This window comes from Mercenaria mercenaria, chromosome 5 (genome assembly GCF_021730395.1).
Source record: "Mercenaria mercenaria strain notata chromosome 5, MADL_Memer_1, whole genome shotgun sequence".
In the NCBI taxonomy this organism is placed as follows: Eukaryota; Metazoa; Mollusca; class Bivalvia; order Venerida; family Veneridae; genus Mercenaria; species Mercenaria mercenaria.
In genome coordinates this window covers 51037879-51060928 of record NC_069365.1, presented here as the reverse complement: position 1 = coordinate 51060928, position 23050 = coordinate 51037879, and the positions used below count along the sequence as shown (strand labels likewise).

Genomic DNA, 23050 nt, shown 5'->3' with positions numbered 1-23050 from the left:
CATGAGCCGTGCCATGAGAAAACCTACATAGTAGGTTTGCGACCAGCATGGATCCAGACCAGCCTGCGCATCCGCGCAGTCTGGTCAGGCTCCATGCTGTTCGCTTTTAAAGCCTATTGGAATTAGAGAAACTGTTAGCGAACAGCATGGATCCTGACCAGACTGCGCGGATGCGCAGGCTGGTCTGGATCCATGCTGGTCGCAAAGCCACTATGTTGGTTTTCTCATGGCACGGCTCACATGTATTTTACAAGAGTTACAAACTCTTGAAATCTAAAAAGAAAAGCTATTTACAGTTCATATAGAAGGAAAAAAATCAATTGCTTTAACTAGAAAGTTTACAAATATTACAGAATTCCGATATCTCAAAATTACAGTTGTTGTGTGTAATCTAAATAAAATGTAATTTCATATGTTGGAGACAACAGTGATTAAAGCAGTGCTCAATCTGCTTAAAGAAACTGGTAACATTTGTCCAAACTGTAAGATTTTGCAAAAGGCAAACAAAGTGAGCATAAAATTACATACAAACATTGTTTCTGGTTATTTTCAAACAACAAAAAGGCAAAATGTGACACTGAGCATTTTCTTGATGCTATGAATTTGTGATAGAAATGAGACAAATTTTGTAATATTGTGACAAAAAATACGAACCAGATTTCGGATAATATGCTAAATGTTTGAAATTTAAAAATATTCTTTGAAAAAAGAACAACAGATCTTTAATATTTGACATGCAATGAATCAGAATGAAAATGAACACTTCACATGAGAACAGATTTATCGATAACGTATTTCTGAAATCAGAAAATTCTCATGTAATACCTATTTTTTCACACTATCTCACAAAACACAAAAAAACCCATTAAAAAAGAGCTTTTCTAAACACTTTTTAGTTTTAAAGTTTTAAGGCAATACAACTCTGTATAGTAATATATGTATATTAACTTCTCTTAACATGCATCTAAAGGCTGATGTTTTAAACTTTAACCAGTAAAAGTTTAAAATGATTTAGATACCGTGCAAAATAGCAGCAAAACAACAAAGCTTTCAAACTTAAATGTAAAGTACTTGTTTGCAACTGTTTACATGGGAAATTTTATCCATGTCATAGTTCATCAATAATCAATACATGTATACATGAAGACACGATACAGCAGTATCCTTGCACCAGTTTAACAAACCAAACTCCTATGTTGTGTAATTACATAAATCAAAGTTGCAGTTCTCATTCTGTTAACTAAAGCACTAAAGCACCAAAAATCATGTAAAACAATCATTAAAGCTATCAATAAACACACAATATCAATGTTATAACATTTTTTCACCACTGACTTTCATGAGAAAATGACGATAACATATACGGGTATATATCAATTTACGTCCATGCATATATCAATATATAAGGCCACCGCACTTAAAAGTTTATACTTGGTTGAAAAATATTGTAAATATATACCAGTTCAACAAGATTCATAGAAATGTGTTAGCCTTAATCGATATCACCATGACCTGTGATAGAACAATATATACCGCTACATACTTGCTAAGTACACAGTATATTATATGGCTTCTTCTTGCAAAAAAAAATGTGATTGCTGACATTATCTATTCTATTTAATTTCAATAAAAGTATCAACAGCAAAACTGATCTGTGTTACTAAACATAGTATTTAAAGATATATGGCACATATTTCATGTACTTATGACCACAAAAATACGAGAACTACAAGAAGTTGCACGTTCATGCATTTTTAGGGACCCTCTTTCATCTATTTTGGTTTTGAAGATTATTCAGTGCAATCCCACACAAATCTGAGAAGTCTTTTCATTCATGGTGTTACTGAAAGACTCTGTTTCCAAAAAATTAGAGTTATCTCCTTTCAATAATGTGTGAAAAAAAAATCCTTAGAATCTATAATTTTATAAATAAAATAGCACTACAGTAACTGTGGCTAAAACATTGTATTTTAGAGATTAATAGAATATAACAGCTTATGAATACTCTTAAAATCCTTTTCATTCCTCACTAAACTGAAACTAGCCCTTGTAGTTGGACCTATCTAATCTGCATTCTAGAAAACCATTCAAAAAAAAAAAAAATTCTCTCTCTCTGTAATAAAGTACATCAATGTAAAAATGAGAAGTAATGATAATATTGTCAAAATGGGTAACATTTGGCAACTATGCAAATAAACGTAACAAATTATATAAACGTTGATAAACAATGGATAAAACCTGATCTGACACAGTACCATTCTTAAACATTTCCCTGGTATGGGCAGGTTGGAGCAGATTGAAGAGAGAAGTAATCAGACAATTTTAATGAATAACATAGTATCTGTTCTAACATGCATTTCTGTTAAAACAAGCTTAGGCTAAAATGATGTTAATGTGCGATGATGTCAATGTTTTTGTTACGACCAAGAAAGAGCGCTACTATATTTTATCTACAGTTTTAGATTAAGGGCATATTAGAACTGAAATAATGTACAGCAAAATCGTGTTTTACCTAAATTAATACACTCAAAATTGGTTATACATCACCAGAATAATTCATTCGGGCTATGCCCTCGTGAAATTATTCAGCATACATATAACCTCTTTCCGTGTATTAATAATGTTAAAACACAGTTTTTCTATGTATTATTCCTTAAATTCATCATGTATATAACTCAGTTTTCAATCCTTGTAATTAGTCAGTCTAAACAATATCCCAATTTTGATCCATAAAATACCCATCTTTAAGAAAGTATTAACTGGCTTAAAATGGCTAATCTATCTTAGAAATCTGCACATGACTCTTCTAACATCTGAAAGGGTGAGTCTGCAACCCCACCCCAATCCCAACCCGCAAAGGAACTCCCCAGGGAAAGCATTGATAGTGATATCAAATCAATACAGGAAAATCCCTGAATTTGCAATACAAAATGTAACAATGAGCTTCTAAATGTATCTGTTCTAAACAGAAAGAATAGCAATGACACAAAAGTCTAAAATACAACTACAGGCACTGCTTAAAAGGCAGAGTGAAAAACATGTACAATCTTGATAAGGCCATTTTTTTTCTGTAACCACTCATAGAATGTGAATTTTCACATGAAAGATAATACTTTGAAGTTTTTGCATACCGGTAAGTCTTCAATAATGATTTAATCTACAAAGAATTGGTTGTTCAACTACTGCAAAACAAACGTGAGCTATGAGGTTATGAAACTCAGCATGTATTTCAGTCTTAAAATGCAAGTTTGCCATTGATCAATTTCAAATGTGTGCTCATGTGTGCACAACCAATCATATGTCTTCAGAGTTTAGACTGGCTTCCAGTTTTAGTGTTATTAAACTTTAACATTGGTCAAAATTGGGTTTAGGTCTCACAATACGCTCAGTCTCGATATTTCCCAACTCGTATCTAAATGTAGAAATATCAAAATAATGTAATATACATGTATATACATATATATTCTAGTCCTCTGTGTGTATGCAATCTTTGTTCATAGCTTAACCAAATAACTTTCCTTTAGTACTGTACTTCTCAAATTCTCAGATATTATAAAGCAAAATTATCACTACATCCTAGTTCACTTCAGCAGTCATATTTCTGTACAGAACACAGAGGCTATACCATATCCCACTTTGCTTCAGTAGCCTTATCTAAGAACAAAACACAGAGGATAGATATACCTGTATAAGCAGGCCTGTGATTCAGTCAAAAATCAAAAACCTGAAAAACTACAACCTCAAGCCTGAAATCTCCACTTTCAATAGAGTTACATATGGAAATTCTGGATTTTCAATAGCGTTACATTATGGAAATTCTGGCAGTCAAAAGCTTGAAATCAGGACCAGTCCTGAAAATCCCAGGCCTGTATAAGGAAAATTCTCTAGGCATTTTCAATAGTACAACGTGCCTGGCATACTTGTACACTCGTTACATTGTAAAACTGATACAAAGCAAGATATAAAGAAGCAAGTAATGTGAGAAGAGAAAAAACAAAAATACAGAATATAATTACCATCAGATAAGTACTATTTTCGTAATCAGCACCTTCATAACATTAGACTTAGTATTTTATTTGCAAACTATAGAAACATCAATTCTCGGGAGGCTAAATTTCCGATGAAACATAAATTCGGGTGGTACTTGAAAAGTTGACTTTAATTTAGAAGCACGAATTATCCAGCAGTTATACAACCACAGACTGGGTATTTTCCATGTCACTTTCAGATTTGACAGACAACAGGCATATTCACATTTTTACTAATTCTAGTGTAAAACTGACATTCATAAGCTTCATGGCTGCTTATACCTTTTGAGATATTCATTACTGTTTCAAAATATCTGACTTGTTCTATTCATGAAAATTACCAAAAAATAAAACCATCAGAAATATCATCCACTCTACAGTATCCGAAAAAGCAAATCATTCATACAGTTTTTGACAGTCATATGATACTACAGTTTGAATGAACACAATTCAAGGACTAAAATGGTGATATATTTTTTTTCTTCTCCTGAATCAACATTTACAAACCTTCCAATAAATTCATATAACTTATCAATATCTGGACATCATAGTACTTTAATCCATCTCTCTCCAACAGGAAAAATTTCAATCGAAATCATATCTTTTTAAAATGCTCTACCATCTAATGTCCCTTTTTTTATCCCTGTTAAGGAAAACGTTTAACTGGCATGTTTCATCTTTTCTAGTATAGGTATGATCATGTCAAATCTTGGACGTTTTCCTGGGTCCTCGTTCATACAGATTTTGAGTAGACGTAATATATGAGATGAGATTCCTGGCGGTATAGTGATACGCAGACCTTCTAAGGCAACCTGTTGAAAGAATATAATATTTCTTCTGAATACCATAAATTTTTAAACAACATAAAAACACTGCTTCTGTTCTTTTTTTTGTTGTTTTTGTTTATTTGTTTGTTCTCAGGGTTACATTTTGAAAATTTACCATTAGTGTTTGTTTGTTCTCAGGGTTACATTTTGAAAATTTACCATTAGTGTTTTGAAATTGCTGAAAGAATTAACTATAACCATATTTGTTGTAGATGTTTTGATTAAATTTAGTCTAGTTTTATTTCGCATCCGACATGAAACAATTGCACTGGGAAGGCTTGTACCTGCAAGCTCTTAACTTGGTGACTTCCAACTATCCAAACCGAGAATTCTATATCTAACTAGAAAGCACTAATTATATACTTATATAACAAGAGCTGTCTGATGACAGCGCGCTCGACTATTCAAAGAATTGATTGAAGAATGGGGTCAAAATATTTCCACTGATATTCAGACAAAAGAAATAAATAGATCAGACAAACAATGTTCCTGTATTACTTTGATTTCGATAAGTCTTGTACTAAATGGCAATATATGAGCCGATTTCAAAGTCCAAAAAGAGCCATAATTCAGCCAAAATAGTAATGTACTCTTGCCTACAGATGGAAATCATAATGATAAACAAGTGTTCAAAGTTTAAAAGACATATGTCAAATAGTTTTGACAAAACATGGACTTGTATGAAAACAGAACCAATTTCAAAGTCCAAAAAGGGCCATAATTCAGCCAAAATAGATTTACAGAGTTATGTTCTCTTTCCTACAGACTGAAACTATTATACTAAACAAGTGATAAAAGTTTAAAAGCCATATGTCAAACACTTTACAAAAAATATGAACTGGTACGAAAAACTTAACCAAGATTTCTAAGTCAAAAGGGGCCATAATTCAGCCAAAATCTTTGATGGAGTTATGTACTCTTGCCTATAACTGAACATGGTGATGGTAAACAGGTGCTGAAAGTTTCAAAGCTTTATCTCAAAAGACTTTGTCAAAATATGAACTGGTACGAAATATTAACCCAGATTTCTAAGTCAAAAAGGGCCATAATTCAGCCAAAATCCTTGATGGAGTTATGTGCTCTTGCGTATAACTGGACATGGTGATGGTAAACAAGTGTTGAAAGTTTCAAAGCTTTATCTCAAAAGACTTTGTCTAAATATGAACTGGTACGAAAAACTTAACCAAGATTTCTAAGTCGAAAGGGGCCATAATTCAGCCAAAATCCCTGATGGAGTTACGTACTCTTGCCTATAACTGGCCATGGTGATGGTAAACAAGTGTTGAAAGTTTCAAAGCTTTATCTTAAAAGACTTTGTCAAAATATGAACTGGTACGAAAAACTTAACCATGACTTCTAAGTCAAAAGGGGCCATAATTCAGCCAAAATCCTTGATGGAGTTATGTGCTCTTACCTATAACTGGCCATGATGATGGTAAACAAGTGTTGAAAGTTTCAAAGCTTTATCTCAAAAGACTTTGTCAAAATGTGGACTGGTACGAAAAACTTAACCAAGGTGTGACGCCGACACCACGGTGAGTAGGATAGCTCTACTTATTCTTCGAATAGTCGAGCTAAAAACCTACTACCATCAAAAAAAGCTGATCACATAGTATTACCTTCATCCCTATTTCCATGGGTGTGAGGTCAGCGAAAGGCACTTCTCTGGTTTCTAGCTCAAACAGCATGATTGCGAAACTCCACATGTCAGCAGCTCTCAGGTTTAAATCTTCTGGTTTCTTCTGTAAGGCTGGAAACATGGAGAACAAGCACTGCAGATAGCATGTTAAGCTTCAGCCTGCTGACGGCCAGTGATTTTGTCTTTGCGACCAGTGCAGACCAAGATCAGCCTGCACATCCGTGCCTGCATAGGCTGATCATGGTCTGCACTGTTTGCTATTCAGTCAGTTTATTTTTTGTTAACACCCCACTGAATAAGAAGTGGTATTGTCCAAACTGAATGATAGACCAGACCATTTTTAGAAATTTAGCAAGGTAAATGTTAAGCTTCAAAGTCAGCTCAATGCACTATTTAATTGTATACCCGCTTAATCCCTTGTAAAACTCAACAACCAAATAGTTCTCCTTAAACCTTCTTAATGATTCAGGTTTAGCACTGCTTTATAACACTATTTCAGTTATGTAATAATGGGCAGTTAACCTAACCAGTGTTCATGGATTCTAGACCAGTACTTACTAAATTTGCTTGAAAGAAGTCTGTAGACTATTTTTTAGTTGACACTCTTATCACTCTCTATATGCAAACACAACATCCCAATTTTAAGATCGACTCTTGTTGGAATCATTGTGGTTATGATAACCTTGAGATGACCTCAAGATCATGAACCAAAAAAAAAAAATCCCTCTCTACTGGCCAAGCTGGGTGTGCTGTAAACCAAATTAGATCTTTTCGTTAACGTGTCTTTTTTGTTACCCTCAAAAAAACAAAAAAATGTCAAACCTTCTGGGGCCATCCAAGCAGGGCAGTATAGTTTTCCTTTCTCGTGGAAAGAAAATTTGTAGTCAGCCATGTTGATTCTGGCCGTTAGATCTTCATCAATCTATGTAAACAAATAACACACTGATAAATCATCATAGCAGTAGTTATTTTATATAGCATCATATAACAAGAAAAGAACTGGCAAAAATTTTCATCTAAATTTGTCCTATTCCTCATCATAAATCAGTTCTTTTAACACAGCATATAGATGCTGCTATTCGTATACCATCTGTGTTTTTTACCTTTACTGGTTGCGAAAAATGGGTGAGAAAAATGCTAGATCGGGTCTAAGAATACCATGCTAGCACCCTACTGACTGAGCAACTGTGCTGCTTAAACAGTTCTTCTCAACCTTATATTAATTTCTATACATAGACACATGAAAAATTAAGCTGTCTCAGAAAAAAATAATCTTGCAAATTTTTTCTCTCCTTTTTTTCTAAACAAAGGTTAGAATTTCTGGGAAATATATCACAATTACACTCAATGCTAAGTTTCTATTGACCTTACGCCAGATAGCCTGTAGCCACGCCTACCAGTTTTCAGGGGGGAACAATTCATGCTAGGCCCGACAAATAAAGGAATCAAATGGCGACGGCAGAAATATTTTGCCGGACATTCTAGTTGATTTTGGGGTACGCTACCTCAATTCACACGTATTTCTAAAGTGAAAAGACAAAACACAAAACACGTTAATAAGAGGATGTTCTGTAGCGAAACATAAATTCTACAAAAAACAACGTTAAAAGCCGGGAACTGCACCCGAGTATGAGGAAAACTAAACAAGGCAGGGGGCCGAGTGGAAAACATGTACAAAAGAGGGAAATCTCTGAAACCATTATAGCTGATTTTGTGGATTTTTTTTTAATTGTCCGTTTCTTTTTCATTATAGAAACGTCAAATTTCGATCTCCCGGAAATCATGTAGGGTATGACTATTTTAAGCAGACTAGAACATTGATTTTTATTAATTAAGGTTGAAATCAGACTGTGGATTCTGAATCCTATTTCAAAATAATTAGATAAATTAAATAAGGTAATTTACATGTAAAAATTGTCACTTGTGTTATTTAAGAAACGTCGGATTTCAAAATACCAGAACTCATTTAAGATGCTCATATCATTGTTCAACATTATTCAGATACATAGCATTTAATGTCTAATACTTAGACATGATGTGTTTTAAGTATAAGTAAAGAAAGTTCTCTTATTAGAATTAAAACGTGTAAATGAATTGATATATAAATAAGATATAGTCAAAGGCGATGATATAGTCCATACTCATATTTCAAGACATATACCGGCGCATCGCAGCTTAAAACAATGTTTGAGATGACCAAATTTCTTTATAAAGTATACAGAATGAATGTATAATTTTTTGTTTAAGAACATATCTTTTTTATACGAAATATGTTATTTTTTCTGGAATTTTAGACGAAGTTTACCCTTTCTATTAAAATGAAATTTAGAACGAAAGCACACACCGAGTGCTAAGTCAAAACTTTGAGCGCCTGGAAAATTGTTGATTAGACTCATTAAAAATAATCTTATATTAATCATAGTTTTTTATCATATTTATTATTTGTTGTATTATCACCCAGGTATGACTTAACATACACCAGTGGGAGATTGATGTAAACCTTAAATCATGTTTCCGGTACATTAAGGCATAATATTTACACGTTACCATTCAAATATAGAACATCAAATACTGGTGTCTTATCAGTACATACCAGTTACTCTGGTAACTGATGGAATATTTTTACTATTGAATAAAGAATACTAGGCACTTTTGTTAAATAAGAAAGTTAATTTTCATAGAATTTTACACTGATTTAAATGAAATAATTAAAACGTTATAACACAATGAGTGCTAAGTCGAATTGCTTTGCTTTTAAACACTCTTATAAGATTTTTATGATCAACTATTCTTGAGGACATCCACAGAGCCTGATACATCGTTGACAATATTCGAGGTCTGAGAGTGGATTTGGAAAAGGGAAGCGCTCTAGTATTACACTCTCTTCCCTGTGTCTGATGTAAAGGTGTCGTAACGTCACCTTTTTACCATTTTGGACAATTTTTCGGTGGTATTTATATTCTTTGACTGGCGAGTCCGGCACTAAGTTTGACGGACAAAATGGCGGCTAACAACAAGGCTTATCAGTTCTGTTATCTGATTGGTCAGTTGGAACCTGTCAATCAACACTGGCGTAAGGTCAATTACACCTAAAACTATCAAAATAAAATAATATGATGATACCTATGAACAAAAAGAAAATGTAACAGGCACACACTTGAGGTTAAGCAATAGAACTTAAGTCTGAAAAACTTTATGTTGAAAAAAAAAAAAACAATATGTAAGTGTTTTCCTTCTACCTCTTTATGCTTACATGTTACTGTGAAATCATTTAAAGGCACCAACGTCCAGATTTTGGCTAAAAATGATCTTTCTCTAAAATGTTATGAACATTAGAACATGAATTTTTGTTTCCAAACTATCTAAAAAAATGCAAAATCAAGAAAATAAACATGCCCAAGTTGGGAATTGAACCTGTGCTGCCACGGCTATAAAAAGTTTCCAGTGTTTTTGACCAATATACCACAGAGGAATACATACTTAACAGTTGCTACACATCAAGATTAAGAATAAGGCAGTTTACTTCCATTTTGAATGGAAAAGTAAGTAACAAGAACTAACTCTTATGTGTTTCCATAACGTATAATTTGTCAGTAAAATGTTTCAAAGCCTTCTTAAGAAATACAGCAAATATTTCTGATATCTAAAAATTTTCTCCTTTTTTGTTGTTGTATGATCCAGGGGTCAGTGCCTTTAATTTTGTTAGCATGATTTCAATGCAAATGCTATTTCTGCAGACATAAAGTTACGGATTTCAAACATAAATAAATGGGAAGAAAGAATTTCCTTTCAAGGAATAAAATGGTTAAATCCACAAAAATTACTCCCAAATGAACATCAATCATTTCACAGTATAACATATCTGAACAGGAAAAATGTTGTGATATGTTAACTTACGACAATTTGAAAATCCTTGCAACAAAACTTTTCCAGTGCTTAACCTCAAGTAAAACCAAATTTTTTTATAAAGGTAAAACACATCATAAAAACATGTAGGAAGCATGTACATAACAATTGTTAGTAACGGTTCAATTATTTCCACACAATCTCGATTCTATAAGCTGAAACATGAGCCACTCACACACAAGAACTATATCCTAACTTCTACACATTCTCAACATTACTGCTGGGTTTGTACAGTATCCTGTTCCTACATGTAGGTAACTACTACCATGTTTAGTATTCTTACAAGAAATAGTCACAGCCAAATTTCTTCTACTATTTATAATCACAATAAATTCAGTGTATTTTCTTTGTAACAGTTAAACTGTTAAAATTGTAATTTCAATGATGATTCCTACAGGTGTACAAGGGTTTCGGATTAAACGTCTTTTTCAACAATTTTGCAGTCATATAAAACAAGTGTACAAACCCAGTGCTAGCAAAAATGACTAATGAATTCTTAAAAGAAATATCAAAAAAGTCTTCATTTTCTTGAAAGTGTTAAATTTATTAATTGTGAGATTTTAGACTGCTTATCTTACTTTCCTGAAAAGGGGTCAATTTAAAAAAAGTTTTATGCTTTCATTGTATTCTAGCACAAAAGGCAACATTTTATAAAAGGATTTTTAACCCATACTTCTCAGTTCTCAATAAAATCTAACAGTTTTCCAAAATTTAATAGCAATATTCTAAAGCATCTGTGATACAATACATTTGGTCGAATTGGCACTAACTGCAATAACTTAATATCAGTATCAATGAGGCTTGGATATATTTAAAACCTGCAACAGATATTATGAAGATGGTTAAGATGATGATGATGATACTGGAAACACAGTTTAACATTCAAGGGTAACAGGATGCTTCAATCATTCCATTCCATTTTACCCCTGCTATTGTCCCGTCGGGGGACCGATATTTTGGGTCATCGATGTTGATTTTGGCCAGGTCCTCATCAATCTAGAAGGATATTCATCTGAAAACTTATTTTACATTTAAATTTCTAAATCAAAACTTCTACTCTTTAACCTACCAGGTACGGTATTAACATGAGCCAGCAACAATAGCTATCAGCAAAATTAAGAATTATACAACAATACATGTAAATGATATTGCAGTCACAATTATTTTAAGACTGCCTTCTATAAATTGCCAGGTTATAGTTTATGCTATATAACCGTTCTAAAGTTCATTATTATATTTTGTTGGGTTTGAGTCAAAACTGTAAAAACATAGCTAACTGAAATGTAATTCTGATGTCATGTAATAAAACACTTATTGAATGGCTTTCCAGTCAATAGCAAAAATTACTGGCCCTTGGTCCTTTGGGCAATAGTTTTTACTATTGACCGGCAAGCCAATTAATAAGTGTATATTTATCGAACTGCATTTTAATACTTTATTTTCCTTTTAAAATATTTTTTAAGCTTTTAATTAATTCTAAATTGGATGGAGTACATTAAATTTATTATATCATCACACTGCATGTACATATACCTATTCACTGCTATATTTTCAGTCAAAGTGTTATTTTCAATACAACAGAAAATAATCTTTCCTGTCTCCAAGTTTATGAATTACTTTTGACATGATTAGATATATCAGAAAGTGTAACGTAGACATACCATAATGTGTTTGCTAGTGAGTACAAGGTTAGGGATGATAGGTTCTAGTGTATGTAGAAACTCCATTCCTCGAGCTATATCAATGGCAAATCTCAATGCTTGGTTCTGATCTACCACTATACCTGTACAAGAACAAAATATAAACTGTTGTAAACTGTTAAGGTAAAAACAATATATAGTCGAATTTTGTTCGCTTTAATCGGATAATTTAAACACCACCCTTTGTTCAAACATCATCAGATCCTGGCAAAATCCCTGTATAATGTATCAAACTCTTGAAAACTTTTAACCATTTTTTTTTCAGTCCAGTCGAGTTCAAGCGAACTAAGTTTAACTGTAGGTATTCAAGTTTCTTGGTTTATTTCCACACTGAAACTCTTACCGAGTGAAATTATCAACATTACCAGTAAATATTTGCAGTGAATGAAATGTATATAAATAGTAAAGTAAGGCTCCTGCAACTTTCAGCATAATACTTTAGATGTGGACACCTTGGGAAAACCAAAATCTTCCATAAGGCAGCTGGATGACTTCCTTTCATGAAAAATTTCCTCCCTGGCAATTGTCAAACATACAGGTGTGCTGGGGGAAGATTTTGTAAGTTCTCTTGGAGTAATTATTTTTTCATTACACTGGAGAAAATTCCTGCTCTCTGACTTTGCACATGTTTTTCACTCAAAAATAAAATGTTCACTGTTTTAATCCACAGCAATTTTCAAATTAAGGTAATAAAGTTTTGACTCTTGTTTAAACGGTTTCAAATATCAACACAAAACAAGAGCTGTCACTGGACAGCGCGCTCGACTATTCTTAGTGCTTGATAGTATAATATAAGCTATGAGTAAAACTATAACATTACAATAAGCATATTCTAAGTCGAAAAGGGGCCATAATTCAGTCAAAATGCTTGATAGAGTTGCCTCCTCCTTTTTACAGACTGGGGTCATGATGGTAAACAAGTATGCAAAATATCAAAGCAATATCTCAATGGACTTTGAAAATATTCGGGGTGGTATGCAAACTTTAACATTTATTCTAAGTCGAAAAGGGGCCACAATTCAGTCAAAATGCTTGATAGAGTTGCCTCCTCCTATTTGCAGACTGGGGTCATGATGGTAAACAAGTATGCAAAAATATCAAAGCAATATCTCAATGGACTTTGAAAATATTTGGGGTGGTACGCAAACTTTAACATTTGTGTGATGCTCACACCGACGCCGGGGCGAGTAGGACAGCTCCCCTATTCTTCGAATATTCGAGCTAAAAATAGTCATTAATAAATAAAGCATGTAATACCAGTTTCTCCATGTAGAACATTGAATAGTGAACCATATGGCATAAACTGTGAGATGACAACAAGATTTGGTGGTTGATTGCAACATGCTAGCACTGGTAAAATATTCTGGTGATTGAAGATTCTGAAATATTTAACATACAAATGCATTTTTTTCTTCACAAAGTGTAGAATATTAGAAATTTTAATATTACATCCCATGTTTATTTTTTATAAAACACACTTATATGACAGAGATCACTTCAACCTGATTATAGTGACCAAGAAGTAGTGCTACCATATTCCATATACTACCGATATTATTCAACCTAGCACGTTATTTTTTATAAACAGATAACTATTTCCAATTCACACAGGACCTAAAACTAACAAAAATACATTCTATATCTCACCCTTTATCATCTATCATATTGTGTTTGGTGAAAATCAATTCAATACAAAAATTGATAGCCGTTTAACATTCTTAAAAAAAAAGTGTAGAAAAAACTTTTTCCTGCCAAATTATGGAAAATTCATCAGTTCAAATTCTAAGTCAATGAACCCATAACAGCATTAGGTAATTTCCATGTGATTTTATATCCTTGTCTTTTATTTCGGCTTTCTTTTGACAATAATGTGGCTCATACATGCAATGGTTTTGGTGACAACAGGAAAATGTTGAAATCACATACCGAGAAAATGTAATTGATAGGAAATTACAGACTGTCATTATGGGTCCACCACCTAAAGTTGATTTATTTACCTTAGTCTAGGAAACTCTTCTTGAAAATCTCTTGAGTTTCTGACTGTACATTCTCTGAGACTAAGGACTTTTGCTACAATATCATTTCCCTGCCACAGTCCTCGCCACACCTCTCCGGAGTGTGTAGTCACCATGTGTGTGACTAGGTTAAGTTGTGAAATATCTATACCCTGATGTCTGGACAGTAGCGCATCTCGACTGCGAGTCTTGTACCCGAGCCAACTGCGATCTTTGAATGGTATTTTTTGCAGATCTTGACCTAAAGATCCAGCTCTTTCTGCAACACCAAAAAGACATTCCTAATGTATATACATGTTATCTCTGTATATATGCAAAAACAATTATTTCAAGATATGTACAAAAGAAAACAAATTCATATCAAGAACTGTGAAAATAAAGATAAAGCACTGAAATCTAAGACAGCTACAAACTATACATGAAAATATTCCTTTGTCATAATACGGTAACAACTTTTACCAGCATAGTATAATGTACAAACACACTGTAGCTTTGAAAATAATGGCACAAAGTAAAACATTCAAAGGGCAATGAATATACTTGTCATTAACATTAAGCTTTAACCTGATGTGCCTGGTAATAACTATCTGTTTGCTCATGAACGACCGCAAAAATTAAGTTTCTGTCTCCAAAAAGTATCGTGTCTGTAATCCAAACAAACCAAGAAGACTTCATACCTTTCAACATTTTGGCAAGATATGGTTTAGCTTTTTCCAACGGTGTTTCATCAAACTTGTTTGCCATGGATACCATGGCTCCATTATTGACAAGATCCTCTGCAATCTGGTCATGTCCCCAGAAACATGCGTAGTGTAGGGGCGTGTTTCCATGCTCGTTGATAGCATTGATGTTTGCCTTGTTGTGGAAAAGCTGGAAATATAAAACACGCATCAGTATGACAATAGTCACAAGACTTTGTTTTTCATGCTTTTTTCCTCTAAACTACTTTAAACTTTATGAAGCTGTGAACAATTCATTTAACTTAAGAGTGAACTTATTACTGTTTTAAGTTGAGTTCCTAAGTGAGGAAAAAGTTGTTCATGGGCAACAGACAATCTGAGAAAAAAACATTTAGTGTGTCTCATTAATTTTGTTTATTACTGCATATTTATAGTATCTGTTCATAATGACACTGTCAGTAGCTTTCAAAATAGTAAAACAGCAGTGACTATAGATTTCAGAACAAAGACAACTCAAAGCATGTGACAGAAACACTGTATGGAATCATTTTCCACAAGAGACTGACCCGTCAAATAAAATAAATCAGAAATATTCTTTCCCACCAGTTGCAAGACAGCAGTATGCATCAGGTAAAGCTGCTAAAAGAATGTCGATATGAACAACTGAGGCAGCTATCAAAAACAAGCACACCAATGCTGCCCTCCAAATGCTGTTCCATGATACAAAGGATCAGCCGTGGGGGCGATCTAGGCGACTTCTTCGCTTTGTCTGCTAAAACTTCGCCTTATTTGCACATCAAATCGATTTCGATGTCGCCGCCATGTATCATACAAAGCGAAACACTTGCGAACAGATAGGCATTTTGCAACATTGTATGAGTTCAAAGTTCTTGTTCTACCTCAGTAAATAAAGAAATCAGATGATTTTTTGTTACCATAAGAGCGATATCTCTCTGCCCATGACTGCATGCTAAATGTAAAGCAGTGTCGTCTCCCATGTTTGTAGCATTAACTCTCGCCCCTCTCTGTATAAGCATATCACAAATGTTGGTATAGCCTTCTTTGGCTGCCCAGTGAAGTAAGCTAAATCTGTGATCATCTCTGCAAATAAATAAATTCGAAATAAAACTGAGACAGTCCAAAAAATGCTCTTCAGACAGCATCTATAATACAATATCAAACAGTATCTTCATCTCGATATAAATTAAACTGTTTCGAACAGACTTAGCTTGTCAAAATCGATTAACCAAAAAAATCGTGCAAAAATGAATGAGCCGCACCATGAGAAAACCAACATAGAGCGTTTGCGACCAGCATGGATCCAGACCAGCCTGCGGATCCGCGCAGTGTGGTCAGGATCCATGCTGTTCGCTTTCAAATCCTACTGCAGTTATAGAAACCATTAGCGAACAGCATGGATCCTGACCAGACTGTGCGGATGCGCAGGCTGGTCTGGATTCATGCTGGTTGCAAATGCACTATGTTGGTTTTCTCATGGTGCGGCTCAAATATTAAATGGCACAATCTATTAGATCCACTGCAGCTGGCAAATTTGCATGAATGAAACCTGAGCTTTAGAAAACCAAACAAGCTCAAACATTAATAAAGACCATTTCTACACTTCACATTTTTTAAATCAATTCATGAATTTTCCTGAAATTTTTCACATTTGTAGATGTCAACCATCTATTCAAAATAACCTATAACAAGAGCACCGCCTTGCGGGTGCTGACGCTCATCTGATTTTTTTTTTGTGTAATAGAAATATTGTCCTACTCATGATTTTCTAAGTCTAAAAAGGGCCATCATTCTTGCAAAAAGCAGGATAGAGTTATGTTTCTTGATGTACAGTGTCCACTTATGATGGTGAAAAACTGTTGCAAGTTTTAAAGCAATAGCTTTGATAGTTTATGAGAAAAGTTGACTTAAACATAATACTCAACCAAGAAACTCAACCAAGAAAATGATTTTCTAAGTCCAAAAGGGGCAATAATTATTGAAAAAAGCAGGATGGAGTTATGTTGCTTGCTGTACAGGGTCAGCTTATGATGGTGAACAAGTGTTGCAAGTTTCAAAGCAATAGCTTTGATAGTTTAAGAGAAAAAGTTGACCTAAACATAAAACTTAACCAAGAAATCTGATATTTTCTAAGTCCAAAAGGGGCCATAAATCTTGCAAAAAGCAGGACGGAGTTATGTTTCTTGCTATACAGGGTCAACTTATGATGGTGAACAAGTGTTGCAAGTTTTAAAGCAATAGCTTTGATAGTTTAGGATAAAAGCTGACCTAAACATAAAACTTAACCAAGAAAACTGATTTTCTAAGTCCAAAAGGGGCAATAAATCTTGCAAAAAGCAAGATGGAGTTATATTTCTTGATGTACAGGGTCTGCTTATGATGGTGAACAAGTATTCCAAGTTTCAAAGCAATAGCTTTGATAGTTTAGGAGAAAAGTTGACCTAAACATAAAACTTAACCAAGAAATCTGATATTTTCTAAGTACAAAAGGGGCCATAAATCTTGCAAAAAGCAAGATGGAGTTATGTTTCTTGCTATACAGGGTCAGCTTATGATGGTGAACAAGTATTCCAAGTTTCAAAGCAATAGCTTTGATAGTTTAGGAGAAAAGCTGACCTAAACATAAAACTTAACCAGGCAACGCCGACGCAGATGCCGACGCCGACGCCGACAACCGCTCAAGTGATGACAATAACTCATCATTTTTTTTCAAAAAATCAGATGAGCTAAAAATTTATTGCGATTTTGAACTAAAATTGCCCGAAACAAAACTTTGAGGTTTTCAAATATTAGTAAGATTTGATATTTCATCTCAAAGCTGATGATCTTTATCAGAATTTCTCCTGCCACCAAACTGTAAAAGTTTTGTTTGTTTGTTTGTTTTGGGTTTAACGCCGTTTTTCAACAGTATTTCAGTCATGTAACGGCGGGCAGTTAACCTAACCAGTGTTCCTGGATTCTGTACCAAACTGTAAAAGTAGAAATTAAAAATCAGTTCCTATATATTCTAATGTTGTCCCAAGCAACAAAACCTCTGACCATACAGACTATTGATAGTTTTTTTTTTATATTTTTACACGCTTATCCTTTAGCCTGTGAATAGCTATCTTTTCATACTGCTTAAGCCCCTTCTGGGTAAACTAGCAGGTGCGCGTCAAGTGCAAGAATAAAAGTAGTTTAAAAGCATTAAAAGAAGACTTCAAAGTAAAAATAGTGAGAATGAAATAAAAGCCTGATAGTGTTAATACAAGGTGAAGGTATTTAGAGGTTAAAAGCTGGTAAAAACAACAGTTACTGTCTCCAGTACTCAGGGGCAGTTTGAAATGAGAGAGGGGCTAGGACTATGCTTAAACCCCTCTAGGTCAGATATTAAGACGGTATATATACATGTAATTTACAAGTATCAACCTTCCTTTTTTCAATTAACTTTATACTTTCAATGGTTTCAATGCAATATTAATAGGGTTGAATAATGTAACAAAGCCCACCTGTATTTGAGTATCAGATTTTTTGTTATAAATGACTCGAAAATAATTTAACTCCCATTTACATGAGATCATCTTACACATGAATTCTCATTTCTGTCCTTTCAATTTTTCAAATAAAACAGTAGGGGAGTAACATACCTAAATGTAAAAAGTATGTTAGTAGTAAATTTGCAACAAGTTATACACTTGGAACAACAGAAATGAGAAATGAAATGGCCTACAAAACAATGTTTGTGCGAGGAAGAAAATAATTTTGTTTTTCATTCCATACATTGCTGGTATATTTGTGCATTTTATATGTAAAAAGTATTTTTCGTGTTTAGTGCAGAAAAAAATGTGAATACATAAAAATTGCTATTAATGAAGGCAATAATATTCCTAATAAATTGGTTTCTTACAGACAGGTATGATGTTAGTTAGTAAAATGATGTTTGGAGATGAATAGATTAATAATTTAAGTATGAGTTATTACTGAGCCCTGATGTATATGATTCAAAATATTCCTTATTCATGTATTTTATTTTTTCAACATCTACATGTAGCATGGTAAACTGGAATGCAAGGACAGCATATTTCAAAAGAGTTTTTTCTTGCAAATTAAAAAGATAAAAAACTTCTACATCTATCTTTCTGAAAAGAAGAAAAAATAGCTTCAGAAGCACCACAAAGAGCAAAATACCCTCATCATCAAAGTTTGGCAATCATGCATTTCGTACAACTACCTGAATATTCTAATTATAGATTGTAAGAGAGTGGAGGATTGGTAAGGTTATGTGAGAAAGATAAAAAACAACAGATGCCAGGAAGTGTATTCCCACTAGCTGCTGGAGAAACATTTTTGCAATTAAAATACCTACACAAATGTGTGCAGTATTCTACACTTTGTTTTCTGAGATTTACGGTATTTGCAGAACTTTATGTTACAGAATGAAATTTGAAAGTTAAATCTGAGTTGCAAAATTTTTTATTCTTTCTTTTTTCGCTTTTTCAACTTTTTTGTTTTAATTTATTTCATTATTTTTCTCCCTTCTCATAAACATATTTTAAAACACTTTTGACCTTTTTGGTTAATATATAACTTTTTATATCAAATTTATGAGAGACCTACTTTGTAAAAATATAATTTATGTGAGAGCTACTTTGCAAAAGTACTTAATATAATAACAGTTTTTGTATATTTACTGTAACCAGTTTTTGTATATTTACTGTAACCACTGTCAGTTTCCTGGGATAGTGAGGTATTCATTCATTTGTGAGTGATGAGTCACTGAACTGGAATTAAGTACTTTGCTCGTAAGTTAGTTATAGTAAGGTCTCTGTTTTTCTTTCATCTTTTTTTTGTATGAGTTAATAACTTAGGGAAGTTATATCTTATTTAAATGATTTAAAAACCCTAATTATAATTGTAGCTTCAATATTATTAGGATCCAGAAAATATGTATCATAGTGCTTTCAATTGGAATTATGCTTAAGGTGACCACTTCTATCTCCCTTTGAAGTTTTGTAGTTGACTGAAGATCTTTCTGTAGTCATGGAGCCATTGTGACCATTCTAAACACTGGTCACTGCCTGCCACCAGGTTGTCCATAATCTGGGATAATCATTAAACTGGTTAACCTATGTCACCCTCATTAACCAAGAAAGCTACTGCAAATCTTTCCAATTCTGCTCTGAAAGATTTCTCAAAACTCCCTGAAAACTCAGTATTACAATTACAAATTGCTATGTGGGCATAGATCTGCTACACTTTGTTTACCAGTCCTGCTAATCTGAGAGATGTGAACAATTACACTGATTAATTCCCCTAGAATAAACAGTCAGTGATCTTAATAAAAACTAACTACCTGTAAATTGCATCAATGAGCCAGATCAGATAGCACATTGTAAATCTCCTATCTAAGATAAAGCAATAACACACTTATTACATGAGTAATGTTTTTTTTTTCTACACAGACAACAATACTGACTCTAAAACAATACCTTGAGGTTTCAAATGGGTTAAAAGGAACCTTAATATTTTTTTTTGTTACAAGGGAAGACAGGCTCCCATTAGGCTACCGGTAATTTAAGTACATATGGTAATTTTGTATTTTATGCCCCCTTTGCACAAAAGAAGGGTGCACAGTCTCTCATGTCCAGAAGTAGAGATGTGAGGGGTTACCAACAGCCCCCAATAAAAATAACTTCCCAGTACAATGTACCTCAAATACATTTCAATGTCCTAATAAGATTTTAATTCAACTTTTATATTTGTGAAAGTCAAAGCCTCCCATACAGGAATATTAACTTCCCCATGAATTTTTTTTTTTTGTTGGATTTAACGTCGCACCGACACATGATAGGTCATATGGCGACTTTCCAGCTTTAATGGTGGAGGAAGACCCCAGGTGCCCCTCCGTGCATTATTTCATCACGAGCGGGCACCCGGGTAGAACCACCGACCTTCCGTAAGCCAGCTGGATGGCTTCCTCACATGAAGAATTCAATGCCCCGAGTGAGGCTCGAACTTCCCCATGAAATCAGAAAACCCAGATACATTAATATTAACATGGAACTGCATTTTAAGTTTTGGAACTCTAGTCTATGACTGCAAGACATGCAAATTCAACAAAAATAGACCTGTAATGACCTAGGATGTGAGATTTTTTTTGTTTTAAATATTGTTTTATGCAATTAAAAAAAATGAGTAGTAGATAAATCTTTGAGGTTTAAAATGACGCATTTTATTTAATGATACCTTGTACTGACAACTTATATTCTTATGCACCAGCACTTCTGAAATTGAATAATAAAAGCCAAAAAAGTGTTATTAACTTATTTTACTCAGTGACAATAAGAAACTATATTAACCTTTCCCAATCGGGAAGTAGGTAAAAACCATAAATTTATTTCCTAAAAGAGATCTTTATCCATACTGTATGCTATGTAAGCCCAACACTTGTTTGGTACTAAGGAACTGTCATGAATACTCTTTCAGTCAATGACAAACAGCTTTACCAGTTCAGCTTTTCCATATGGCTTTACCATCTGATATTTTATAACTGCCATCCATAGGAGAGATCGCCGTGACGTCACGCGTTAACATCTGTTTATCTGGTGGTTGGCAAAACAAATGTTTTTAACACCGTTTGTGTATTGAATCAGAATTTTTAATTTTTAATAACTTTTTTGCTCATTTATGGATTTTCAAAATTCAAAAAGATTTGAAATACTAACGATCTTCATATTTTTGTATCCAAATATCTTTTTTCAAATAATAACCGTTTTAAATGACATATAATTTTAAAAGCGGCGTAGTGATTTTCACAACCTTTAGAAAAACAGTGTAAGTTAAGCGTTCATAATTAATCCATTTTATTTCGAAATAACAATTAAAAATAATCAATAAATTGCTTGTTTTATAACCTTTCCATTGATCAAAAAATTATTTATGTAATTTGTGTTTTAAAAAAGTTTAGACCGTTAGAAAAACATCACTGTTTACAAAAAAAACATGGACGATCGGCTTCTGCCCACCCGATCACTGTCTTATCAGTTCTAAAAATAGAAAATACACCGGATTTGTATACAAACACGATCTCTCCTATAGAATGGAATGTGAACAGTCAAAAGTTGACAGCAACAGTCAAAAGTTCTCACAATGTCCCTGAACGTTCTACGATTTGGACTAGTCCAACAAATTTGACGAGATCCTAGGAAATATTGAGATAATTTTTTCATATAGACAATATCCCCACTCGCGTCAAACACTTGAAAGACCAAAATAGTGGAAGCAATTTCCGATGAAATTTTCATCGCTGCCGACGCTTTACATGCTTGGTATAGGTTTAAATGTCGATTATGTCACGAACTGGCCATAAATTCAAATAAAACTTACATGTATCGAAAGGGGATTCAATTCCTCATTGATTTATGTAAAAATTATCAAATAATATCCAAAATTACGAATTTTCTGGTGATTTAAACCTATGTATGTACGTACTGTACATGATTAACAATTACTGTGTCTACACGCCAATATGCGTAAGCAATACCAAGCAACTTTACATGACTGTGTACTGTGATTTATCCTCCATTATTTTGGTCCTTCAAAGTTTTGACGTTTAAATTGCGGTGTCACAAATATAAAACAATCTGAACGTCGAATTATTTTGACGACGATTTGGACTAATCGAGTCTTATTGACACCATACTCACCCCTGATTTAGGTCATTTTCAGTATTGTCCAGCCATACTCTAACATGGAAGGCATTTCCTTCTCGCACTTTTGTAAATATATCATCCATTTCTAATATCACAGTATAAATTGACTTAACTGTCAAAACAAAAACATTCCCTGCCTTGGGCCCCAAGTAAAAGTTCAGTTAGGTTTACTGCATCTGGGAGTTTATTCCATAGTTTTACGGCGAAAATGCTTACTCAGTAACACATTTCACATAATTTACTAATTTATTAAATAGTCTTTCCCTTCTATGGGTGTTTAGAATATGTCGAAAACTTGTAAAGTTTCCTCAGATAGATAAAATTGATGAGTGTCCCATTGAAGAGTTTCCTTCCCAGCAAGCCTTGTAAAAAATGGCTGCGCCCATGCCTTACGTTGTTACTTAGTGTTTCTTTCAAAAGTCTTGTCAAGCTGTTGGCGAAACATAAAGCATCTCCCGGAGTTACATGTAAGTAATGAAATAACTGAAAGTTATCCACGATATTCTCTTGTTATGATGTATGCGTCGAAATGATTTTGACAAAATA

General features: G+C 33.6%; 2 protein-coding genes across 4 annotated transcripts in view; one reads left to right on the top strand and one right to left on the bottom strand.

Annotated features, from left to right (window-relative positions):
- Positions 1–902: 902 nt before the first annotated feature.
- LOC123557186 (integrin-linked protein kinase-like) lies at positions 903–22860 on the bottom strand. Of its 2 annotated transcripts, XM_045348489.2 has the most exons (10): positions 22499–22860; positions 15731–15896; positions 14793–14985; positions 14098–14374; positions 13358–13479; positions 12062–12183; positions 11325–11396; positions 7317–7416; positions 6475–6605; positions 903–4840 (listed from the first exon to the last, which is right to left on the bottom strand). In XM_045348489.2, exons 1-10 carry the CDS (start codon positions 22585–22587, stop codon positions 4688–4690), a joined length of 1425 nt encoding a protein of 474 aa, XP_045204424.1. In that variant the 5' UTR covers positions 22588–22860; the 3' UTR covers positions 903–4687. The 2 variants fall into 2 exon arrangements, with proteins under 2 accessions (XP_045204424.1, XP_045204425.1); XM_045348490.2 differs by lacking the exon at positions 11325–11396 and having other exon boundaries at positions 22499–22858.
- Positions 19568–23050, top strand: part of LOC123557184 (uncharacterized protein NMB1333-like) — a 30479-nt gene continuing 26996 nt past the window's right edge. The window contains exon 1 of one of the 2 annotated variants that reach the window (XM_045348488.2): positions 19568–19594. The gene's annotated coding sequence lies outside the window, so the exon portion shown is untranslated. Of the gene's footprint in view, positions 19595–22846; positions 22972–23050 lie in introns of those variants that run through there. The other variant, XM_045348487.2, reaches the window with a different exon arrangement.

Excerpts from the sequence above, each read along its gene's own strand:
- LOC123557186 (XM_045348489.2), bottom strand. The coding sequence starts at position 22,587 with ATGGATGATATATTTACAAAAGTGCGAGAAGGAAATGCCTTCCATGTT. Across the intron at positions 15,897-22,498 it reads GAAAATGACCTAAATCAGGG|AGATGATCACAGATTTAGCT; the intron begins GTGAGTATGGTG and ends ATTTATTTGCAG. Across the intron at positions 7,417-11,324 it reads CCGACGGGACAATAGCAGGG|ATTGATGAAGATCTAACGGC; the intron begins GTAAAATGGAAT and ends TTGTTTACATAG.